Source organism: Budorcas taxicolor, chromosome 8 (assembly GCF_023091745.1).
Source record: "Budorcas taxicolor isolate Tak-1 chromosome 8, Takin1.1, whole genome shotgun sequence".
Taxonomy (NCBI): domain Eukaryota; kingdom Metazoa; phylum Chordata; class Mammalia; order Artiodactyla; family Bovidae; genus Budorcas; species Budorcas taxicolor.
In genome coordinates, this window is record NC_068917.1 from 28,183,432 (window position 1) to 28,195,474 (window position 12,043).

Below are 12,043 nucleotides of genomic sequence, written 5' to 3' on the forward strand. Positions count from 1 at the left end.
TTGACTATTAGGATAGAAAACAGTTCATTTTGACTAGTTTGTTCATATATCCCTCTTTAGAAGGAAAAGACAGGCAATCACAAGAACCTGATTTCTCAAACCAAAAATTTCATTATTAAGAAACTTCTGCATTACTGATTGAGCTTAGCTGCTCAGTCATGTCCAACTCTTTGCGACCTCATGGACTGTAGTCTGCAGGCTCTTCAGTCCACGGAATTTTCCAGACAAGCATACTAGAGTGGTGACTGACAACATGCAAGCTTCTCTAACTGAATGCTATTGGACTATCAATATTTAAGTAAACAAAAATGTTGAAAAGTTTAAATCATATTCCTAGAGTTTCAGATCACACTGATGTAATGGGAGAAAATTATGCAAGTCTTCTAAGATACACAAATCATTAGGAGCCTATAAAATTACAATGTCATAATGTTCTACTTTTTTGATACAATCTCTAATTTTATAAATACAGTTTGCATAAACAGTAAGTCCTACAACCCACCTAGCAAAAATAAGAGCTCTACGAAAAATGAGAAAAAATACGTGCGTTGTCACCGTCAGAAATCAACATAGGACTACCATGGTGGACCAGTGGTTAAGAATCTGCGTGTCAATGCACAGAACACGGGTTTGATCCCTGGTCTGGGAAGGTTCCACATGCCGCGGGGCAACTAAGCCCGTGCACCACAACTACTGAGCCTGAGTACTGTAAGTACTAAGCCCCTCGCACCCTAGAGTCCATACTCCGCAACACAAGAAGCCACTGCAAAGAGAAGCCCTTGCATGGCAACTACAGAGTGGCTCCTGCACTCAGCAACCAGAAAAAGCCTGCATGCAGCATGAATGCCTCATGCTGCCCTTCACCACAGGCAAAAATAAATAAATTTTTAAAAGTCACTTTTTATGAGTGAGTAAAGCCTTAACATATTTCCAAATAGTTTCCATCAGGACAAAAGAAATATAAAAGCAAAAGTATCTGTAAAGACACTAAAACAAACTAACAGAAAAAACCCCACAGGATTTTACCCACAAAACTAACCTTTTTTTTTTGGTTTGTTTTTTGGGGGTTTCTTTATAGCTGCCCTGTGTGGCTTCTGGAATTTTAGTTCCCTGAATACTGACTGAACCTGGGCCCTTGGCAGTGAAAGCGAGGTGTCCTAATCACTGGACCACCAGGGAATTCCCCAAACTAAACTTTTTTTAATAAACTACTAAATCTTCTCTTGAAAGTGAAAGTGAAGTCGCTCAGTCGTGTCCGACTCTTTGCAACCCCATGGACTGTAGCCTATCAGGCTCCTCCATCCATGGGATTTTCCAGGCAAGAGTGCTGGAGTGGATTGCCATTTCCTTCTCCAGGGGATCTTCCCGACCCAGGAATCGAACTCGGGTCTCCTGCATGGCAGGCAGATGTCATGTTAAAAAAAAAAAAAAAAGATTCAGGAGTTTCAGTGATGTTCTTAGTACTTGATACAAAACGAAAGTGAGATTCAAAGAGAAAAATTAGCTGTTTGGTAGTATTAGACACCACAAAGGAAAACAATTCTTACATTAAGTGTAGCACTGAAAATTTGCATGTGTACTTGTGTGCACAAACACACACACACACACACCAGAACTTTAATGCTTTCCTCAGATCATTTGGGCTAATAAAACAATAATGATTATAAAGATAAACAAATTATTAAAGCTTTTCTTTAATATTGATTTACAGGACAAACTTTTACCTTTTCTATGCAGTCATCAAAAAAGGCCAATCCAGTATCTTTATCACTTACAAAACTACATTCTTCAATGAAACGAATAAAAATCTGTGTTTTGGATAAAAGCGTGTAGAATTTTGTATAGGCACGATCTCGACTTTTTAAAAATCCTGAAAAAAATAAAATTAGAATTAAATTCAGATTTCAAAGCAGAACTAGATGTATTATTTTTAAAGTTTTATATGTATTATTTTATCTTTATATACAGACATATATAAAAGGACGATAGTCCCTTATGCCTAATTCAACCATGAAAACTCTTAACTTACACAATTAACCTTTTCACTGAAATCTGAATCTCCTAAAAGGAGTCTCTAGCCCTACAGATTTCAAGTAGAAAATTTCTGATACTCTACATACTCTCAAGCAGAAAGGGTCAAATCTCTTCTCGGCAATGCTACCAGACAATTACTTCTGTATCATCTTATAAACACTTCTGCTCTTCTGGCTCTTATTTTATCCATTCCTCAACTAACTGTAGACAGCTGTTGACTTTAGAAACACTCTTTCCTTCATCCACTGAAGAGCAGGGCACCTAATTCAAAGTCTTCTCTCCAACTCCTCCCATCATCATTCTTCAACACTCATAAACACCAACCATTCAACATTTCAGAGTTTTTAATTCCCTGACTTTCAACAGTCTATGGTCTGCTGCTGCTGCTGCTGCTGCTAAGTCGCTTCGGTCGTGCCCGACTCTGTGCGACCCCATAGATGGCAGCCCACCAGGCTTCCCCATCCTTGGGATTCTCCAGGCAAGAACACTGGAGTGGGTTGCCACTTCCTTCTCCAATGCATAAACGTGAAAGTGAAAGTGAAGTCGCATCTGACTCCCAGCGACCCCATGGACTGCAGCCCACCAGGCTCCTCGGTCCATGGGATTCTCCAGGCAAGAGTACTGGAGTGGGGTGCCACTGCCTTCTCCCAACTCCACCTCAATCACCAACTTCTATACATAGTTTCATACTCCCTGGACTTTTCCTCGTAGCACTATAAACAGCTTTGCAGCCCAAATCTCTAATCTACAAATTACTCTCTGTTACTCCTGTCTATCTGGTATGCTTAAATTCTTCCTACCAAGCCTTTTGTGAGGGATAATCTGCAACCCATTCACCCTTTTACGTTCTACATACACCCTCCTATTTTCACGTCTTTAGCTAACATTGATTCCATGTCCATTTTAATTATTTTGTCAACACTCTCAATTTTTATGCCCTTTTGTCTTCTTTGTCAAACTCATCTAGTATAACCTAGCTCTGGAGCAACACACTGTCTGCTTTCTCTGGATCTGCACCCGTGTGGCTGAGCGCTAGTTGGGTGGGTAGGGGGTGGAGTTACGTAACTAGGTGAATTAAAACCACTTAACTTACACCTTTATCCCTGACCAGTAATAACGCTACACTTCTGGAGTCTGAACTTTCCTTTACTCGTGTTTTCACAGTTATTTTCAGTGTTTAAATGTTCTCCCTCCATGTTCTCCCCCTCATCCCTGAATGGTGATGACTTGCAGAGAAAATGAAAATCATTAACTGAGAACTACATTCAGTTCAGTTCAGTTCAGTTCAGTCGCTCAGTCGTGTCCAACTCTTTGCGACCCCATGAATAGCAGCACGCCAGGCCTCCCTGTCCATCACCAACTCCCGGAGTTCACTCAGACTCATGTCCATCTAGTCAGTGATGCCATCCAGCCATCTCATCCTCTGTCGTCCCCTTCTCCTCCTTCCCCCAATCCCTCCCAGCATCAGAGGCTTTTCCAGTGAGTCAACTCTTTGCATGAGGTGGCCAAAAGTACTGGAGTTTCGGCTTCAGCATCATTCCCTCCAAAGAAATCCCAGGGCTGATCTCCTTCAGAATGGACTGGTTGGATCTCCTTGCAGTCCAAGGGACTCGCAATAGTCTTTTCCAAACCACAGTTCAAAAGCATCAATTCTTCGGCGCTCAGCCTTCTTCACAGTCCAACTCTCACATCCATACACGACCACACGAAAACCATAGCCTTGACTAGATGGACCTTAGTCAGCAAGGTAATGTCTCTGTTTTTCAATATGCTATCTAGGTTGGTCATAACTCTTCTTCCAAGGAGTAAGCGTCTTTTAATTTCATGGCTGCAATTACCATATGCAGTGATTTTGCAGCCCCCCCCAAAAAAGTCTGACACTGTTTCCACTGTTTCCCCATCTATTTCCCATGAAGTGATGAGACCAGATGCCATGATCTTCGTTTTCTGAATGTTGAGCTTTAAGTCAACTTTTTCACTCTCCTCTTTCACTTTCATCAAGAGGCTTTTTAGTTCCTCTTCACTTTCTGCCGTAAGGGTGGTGTCATCTGCATATCAGAACTATATTATCTCACTATAAAATCTATTACTCTGTCTGCTTTTGTTTATTCCTTACCATGTTTTACAGTAAGTATGACCCTCCCCTCCTATTTAAGGCCAAGCCCATCATGAGCCTGGGATACAGCTCTTTCAGTGTTCTCTGGAAGATTCTATTAGCTAGTAACCAGTATACTCAAGTCTCTCTCATTTTAAAAATCTTTCCTCAAACATTTTTTCAAAGAGGACATTCAGAGGGCCAATAAGAACATAAAAAGATGCTCAATATCATTAATCATTAAAGAAATGCAAATCAAAACCACAATGAGACATCATCTCACACCTTTCAGAGTGGCTATCATCAAAAAGGACAAAAATAACAAATGTTAGCGAGGAGGTGGAGAAAAGTGAACCCTCATACACTGTTGGTCGAAATGTAAATTGATGGCATCGCTGTGGAAAACAGTATGGAGGTTCCTCAGAAAACTAAAAATAGAATCACCATATGATCCAGCAATTCCACACTCCAGGATACATATCCAGAAAAAACAAAACCACGAATTCACAAAGATATATGCACCCCAATATTCATAGCTGCACTATTTATAATAGTCAAGGCAAGGAAGTAATCTAACTAGTCAACAGATGGATGGATAAAGAAGCTGTGATACACACACACACACACACACACACACACACACACACACACATAATGGACTATTACTCATTCATAAAGAAGAATGAAATTCTGCCATTTCCAACAACATAGTTGAGTTTAATGCTTAGTGAAACAAGTCAAACACAGAAAAATACTCTATATTATCACTTATATATGGAATCTAAAAAATAAAACAAATTAGTAAATATAAAGAACAAGAACAGATTCACAGATATAGAAAACAAACTAGTGGCTACCAGTGGGGAGAGGGAAGCAGGGAGAGGTTAGATAGGGGTAGGGGATTAAGAAGTGCAAACTATCATGCATAAGATAAATAGGCTGTGAGGACACACAGCACAGGGAATATAGTCAGTATTTTATAACAGCTATAACTGGAGGGCGTGTGTGCGCGCTAAGTTGCTTCAATCATGTCCAACTCTGTGCTACTCTACAGCCTGCCAAGCTCCTCTGTCCACAGGATTCTCTAACCAAGAAGCTGGAGTGGGTTGCTATCCCCTCCTCCAGGGAATCCTCCCAACCCAGGGACTGAACCTGCATCTCTCACATCTCCTGCACTAGCAGGTGTGTTCTTTACCACTAGTGCCACCTGGGAAGCCCCCATAAACGGAGTATAGCCTGCAAGTATTGTGAATTACTAGGCTGTGTTGTACACCTGTAACATATAAATGCTGCACATCAATTATACTTCAATAAAATAAATAAAATGAAAAACTTTTCCTTAACAAATAACTAGATCCTTCCCCTTTCTGCCATTTTTCTTCTCAATAAAGGGCACTTAAATAAACAATAAACCATCCACTTGGTTGTTAAAGACATGAAGCTCCAAGTTGTTCTTGATATCTTCCTCATACATCCCATATTCAATTACCAAGCTCTATCCAATTTACATCCTAAAAACCACTTTTCCATTCATGCTATCAAATAACCCAGGTCATTTCATTTGAACCAATGCACTACTCAACTAATAAGTAGATCCATACTTTGGGTGCCTCCAATTGAATCTCTGCAGAGAAGTCGAAGAGGTTTTTTTGTCTGTTTGTTTTACAAACATAAACCTGATCCTATTACCTACTTAAATATCCCTCACTGACTTCCGATTACTCTTAGAATAAACACTGAAATCCTTCATTGTTCCAAAAAGAGCCAACATGATCTGGCTTTCATCCACCATTTCAAGTATGCCTTTTAAGGTCAGTTTTTCCTCCAGCCTTTCTGTTATGCTTCAGGGCACTCTACATGCTGTTGTCCTTACTAGATCACCTTGAAATATTACTTAGTTGAGAAAAGCTCCAATAAAACATAAATAATTCTTTCCAAGCAGTAACAAGAAGTCTTTTCTTCTAATGGATCTAGGCAATGATCAGCAAAGGCTACTAATATAATTAAATGAAAGGCTGATGGGGAAATTATAATGACTGAATGAGTCTGATAACACCTGAACCCATGGATCAATCTTAGGAATACTAAAAATGGTTCAGTTCAGTTCAGTTCAGTTGCTCAATCACGTCTGACTCTGTGACCCCATGAGTCACAGCATGCCAGGCCTCCCTGTCCATCACCAACTCCCAGAGTTCACCCAAACTCATGTGCGTCGCGTCGGTGATGCCATCCAGCCATCTCATCCTCCGTCGTCCCCTTCTCCTCCTGCCCCCAATCCCTCCCAGCATCAGGGTCTTTTCCAATGAGTCAACTCTTCGCATGAGGTGGCCAAAGTATTGGAGTTTCAGCCTCAGCATCATTCCTTCCAATGAACACCCAGGATTGGTCTCCTTTAGGATGGACTGGTTGGATCTCCTTGCAGTCCAAGGGACTCTCAAGAGTCTTCTTCAGTAGCACAGATCAAAAGCATCAATTCTTCGGCACTCAGCTTTCTTCACAGTCCAACTCTCACCTCCATACATGACCACTGGAAAAACCATAACTTTGACTAGATGGACCTTTGCTGGTAAAGTAACGTCTCTGCTTTTTAATATGCTGTCTAAGCTGATCACAGCAATTATATCCATTCTTTAAAGTCATGCTCTTCTTTCCATGAAGTCTTCCAAAGACTTTATGATGAGTATCTTTAAGAATGTTTCTTTTTCTGAATGTTTATGCCTTCTCACTGAATGATTATGCAAAATCTTTTTCTTGAGTATTTGTTCTATTTCTTAAAACATGTTAAATTATTTTCCATTGGGTATCCCAAAGAGATAGATTTTGTACGCCTCTATATCCCTAAATAATAACTAATTGAACTGAGTAAGTGGTAACTAAATATTTGAGAAATAAGTCGTCCTAAACCAGAAATGAGAAAAGATAAAAGGATTATTGGGAAAATACAGATTAAAAAAATAATAACTGCAGGGCCAAAATATAGATATGTAAAATAATTATCGTTATGAATACTGATGTATTTGTAAGTTTTCCACTATATACATAAGAACTGCTGAATACCAACACAAATCTTTGTAATTTCCTAAAACTACAAATACTAAAGAGAATGAGTATGGTATTTTCCTCTGGAACAAGGCTGTACTTTTCAAAAAATTTTTAACACTGGTGGCTTTATTCCGAACTCTATTTGTTAGAGAATACTGTAAAGCCAAGAATGTATAAGGTCAAAAATTTTACAAAGCTGAGAAAACACGTAAAAGCAAAGACCAGCTTCATTCTACTGAGATAACTGATCACAGACTACTATAAATACAAGCAACATCTTTGACATTTCATAATTAAACACCTCCAATTTCAAATTTCTCAGGAAAAAAAATAAGGTATAAAAGTTAAAAGTAATTCTATTCATAGAACTAGATTACAAATACACAGAAGATCACCATATTTTAATATAAAACTTCTAAGAACTTATACAGTAAATATTTCTTGGTAGTACTACCAAATAGAAAATTTTTTCATTTCAATAAAAAGTATTTATATTTTCAATGCTACTCACCCTGTCGATCAAACAATGAATCAGCAGCTGTAGCTTTATTTGAAGGAGCCTCTGTGATCGGTCTGAGATATGTTCTGTAGCCCTTTAAAATCGATGCCATAAAGCGCAAAAATGCCTCTTGAATTTCCATCTCAAGTTGTGTCATCTTCTTTTGCCAAGAGAAATCTGCTTCAATTGGAGTCATCTCAATTGCTGAACCTTCTTGAGTTTTTCGGTGAACTGACAAATGAAGAAAGAGAAATGAATGACATTAATACATAATGTTATACATATATAATAACTCAAAAATTAAGGGAAGTGTCAAAATAAAGCCCATGGTTTCTTGAAAATCCTCTCCACATTAATGTGAAGGGATCACTGTCAGAGGCTCACAGGAAAGCACAGAAAGCACACACAGACACCAGGAACCACAACAGTAATTTCTCACTAATGGAATTTGTTTTGCAATGAGACTCCCGTTAAACACAGCAAAACTACATTTAAATTTTAAAAGAATTTTTTAATATACATTCTTTCATTAAAAATATCCCCTCTTATAGTTAGGGAGTTTGGGATCGACATGTATACACTACTATATTTAAAATGGATAACGAACAAGGACCTATTGTATAGCACAGGGAAATCTGCTCAAAGTTATGTGGCAGCTTGAATGGAAAGAGAATTTGGGGGAGAATGATACATGTATATGTACGGCTGAGTCCCTCTGCTGTTCACCTGAAACTGTCACAATATTGTTAATCAGCTATACTCCAATATAAAATGAAAAGTTAAAAAAAAAAAATTCCTTCTTTTTTCCTCACATTTACCTGAGAATAGCTGGGGATACAATTTCTTCAAGGTGCTAATCAGATTTTTGCATGGCTTTTTGGGAAGCTGCTTCCAGTTCATGTTCTTCTTTTCATCTGATCTATTAAACAACAACATAATTAATAAAGTCTGCTATAATCTGTCTTTACTTAAACAAAATTCTTTTGTCAAACTAAAAAAGAAAACAGAAAGGATATTTATACTGATGTTACAATTTAAGAATCTGCAATCTTAAATGACCACTTAAATTCTTAAGTGATTTCCAAGAAGTTCTCTCTTCATTTCAATCAACCTCAGCCAAATTTGGTCATCTCATTCCAACCCTCCAACACAGACTTTCATTAAGTGGAGTCATGAACACAACACAAATATTGTTTCAAAGATACATTTTAGAATTATAATAAGTGTCAAACTTAACTGACTTGAGACTTAAAAGTACCTATTAGAAGCAAATCTCAACAAATATCAGAGTCAGTAACATACAGTCTGTACGTTACAAATAGTAACAAACTCTACAAAGATGAAAGCACTATGTGCCAACCATGAGCTGGAGCTAATGCTATATATCAAGCCAATATCACTTATGAACATCAATGCTAGAACTTAAATTCTTAGGTATATATTTCAGGGATATTTTTGAGTATATTAACCATATATTCAAAGAAATATGCATAATAATGATCAGAGAGGCTTTGGCCATACTTTAAAATTTAACTGCAATCTAAATAGCCATCAACACTGGTAAATATTGAAAACAAAGTAGAGCTACATGTATCAACATAGAAATGCTCATAGAAAATGCTAAGGAAAACAGCAAATCAGAAAACTGTACAAACGTAAAAACTGTGAAAGCATGCAGAACAAAATATCATTTATACTAGTATAAATATAGTGTATATTGGTGGAATCTGGACTCTTAGTGGAAGATTCATGCAAATTATTTACATTATTCTCCATAATTCTTTGGTACCTAGAACATTTCATAATTGTATAATTAAACATTCAAAACTATTTTAGAAATAGTGTTTTGATCTATAGAAATTACATAGAAGTTTTTAAACCTGGGCAAAATTAACAATCTCTGTATTATTTTATTCAGAATAGCAAATAAAATGGGGTAAATCTTTGAGCTACAACTTCAAAATAATTTCCAAAGCACCACAATATATTCAACCTTGAAGTAACTTTTTCAGGGATAGTTACTAAAAAATAACAAAATGTGTACTACGAGAAATATTTAGTGCTTGCCAAGTAGTTCATTGTTTCCAGGCAATAAGTAAATCTAAACGTCCACAGTAGAGATCAATCAAGAAGGTGGACTAAGAGGATATGGAGCTCACTTCCTCCCATCAAGACACCAGAAGATACACTGACACGTGGAACAATCATCATGAAAAACTAACTGAAAACTGACAGGTGAACTAGTATACCACCAAGGCAATAAGACAGATACACATGGAAGGAAATAAAAGTGATTTGAGTTCGGACCTGTGTCCATGGAGGGGACTCAGAGGAAAAAGAAGATTATAAAGTGAAACCTGAGAAAAGAAACATATCCAGATAAAGGAAGCACAGAGGATCCCAAACAAGATGAACCCAAACAGACCCACAGCAAGAGATACCATACTTAAAATGGCAGAAATTAAAGGTAAACAGCAAATACTAAAGGCAGCAAAAGAAAAAGACATTTTGAACAGACCAATCACTAGTACTAAAATTGAATTTGCAATTTTAAAAAATTTCCAGAAAACAAAGTCCAGGACCAGGCAGTTCCTTGGGGAAATTCTACGAAACTTCTCTTTCTAAGAGCACTTCAAATTATTAAAGAGGATGAAACACTCCCAAATTCATCACAAGGCCACCAATACTCTGTTATCAAATCCAGACAAAGGCACTACAAAAAAGACAATTACAGGCCCATATCTTTGAATATAATTGTGAAAATTCTCATGAAAATATTAGCTAATCAAATCCAACAATATATAAAAAGGATCATACACCACAATCAAGTTAGACTTACTCTAGCAACACAAGGATGGTTAAATATAAAGAAATCAATCAATGTGACACACCACATTAACAAAAGGAAAGAGGAAAACCACATGATCATCTCAACCGACATTGTAAAAGCAACTGAAAACATTCAACCACCATCATAAAAACTCTCAATAAAGTGGCTACAGAGGGAACAAATCTCAACATAATAAAGGCCATATATGACAATTCACAGCTAACATCATATTCAATGGTGAAAAGCTGACATCCTTCCTGTTAAATTAAGCATCCAAATTGGAAGGGAAGATGTCAAACTGTTACTCTTTATAGATGACATGATACTTTATATAGAAAACCCTAGAAGTACAACACAGATGAACTTACCTATAAAACAGGAAGAGATTCACAGACACAGAGAACAGACTGGTGGTGGACAAAAGGGAACAGGGGAGGGAGACAGATGGACTGGGAGTTTGGGGACGGACGATGCAAACTATTACATTCAGAATGGATAGACAAACCCTAATGTACAGCACAGGGAGCTGTATTCAGTACCCTGTGATATACCATAGCCGAAAAGAGTATTAAAAAAGAATGTATGTATGTGTGTGTATCACTGAGTCATTATACTGTACAGCAGAAACTGGCACAACACTGTAAGTCAACAATACTTCAATTAAAAAAATATTTTTTTGAAGAAAATCCTGAAGTCTCCACACAAAAACTACTAGAACTAATAAATGAATTCAGCAAGTTTGCAGTATACAAGATTAACAGACAGAAATCTGTTGCTTTTCTATACAGCAATAATGAATTACCAGAAAGTTTTTTAAATAGATTCCATTTAAAGCTGTATCAAAAAGAATAAAATATCCAGAAATAAACTTAACCAACAATATGAAAGACCTACACTCTGAAAAGTCATGGAAGGAAAGTGGAGATGATACAAAGAAATGGAAAGATATCCCTTGCTCTTCTTGAACTGCAAAAATTAATATCACTAAAATAGTCATATTACCCAAAGTAATCTACAGATTTAATACAACCCCCATCAAAATACTCATGACATTTTTCACAGAAATAGAACAACTAATCCTAAAATTCATGAACGACCACAAAAACCCTCAAATTACCAAAGCAATCCTGAGGAGAAAGAACAAAGCTGAAAGCATCGCATCCCCGATTTCCACTGTACTACAAAGTTACAGTGATCAAAACAGCAACAGCAAAAAAACAAAACAAAACAGCAACAGCACATTTTATGTCCAGCAGAACACCAGACACATAGATCAACTGAACTACACAGCAAGCCCAGAAACAAACCCAGGCACCTACAATCTATTAATCTATGATAAAGGAGGCAAGATTTACAATGAAGAAAAGACAGTTTTTTCAACAATTGGTGCTGGGAAAACTGGAGGGCTACAGGTAAAACAAATGAGATTAGAACATTCCCTCACACCAAATATCCAAACAAATTCAAAATGGATTAAAGGCCTAAACATATGACCTGAAACCATAAAACTCTAAGACAAAGAGAACAAAGGCAAGACACTCTT

General features: G+C 37.3%; 1 protein-coding gene across 1 annotated transcript in view; it reads right to left on the reverse strand.

The window, feature by feature from the left end:
* Positions 1–12,043, reverse strand: part of DENND4C (DENN domain containing 4C) — a 78,065-nt gene that overhangs the window by 48,523 nt on the left and 17,499 nt on the right. Inside the window, exons 10-12 of the mRNA XM_052644483.1 lie at positions 8,489–8,589; positions 7,683–7,901; positions 1,725–1,870 (exon numbers count right to left, since the gene is read on the reverse strand). Coding sequence (XP_052500443.1) covers positions 1,725–1,870; positions 7,683–7,901; positions 8,489–8,589 — 466 coding nt within the window. The remainder of the gene's footprint in view (positions 1–1,724; positions 1,871–7,682; positions 7,902–8,488; positions 8,590–12,043) is intronic.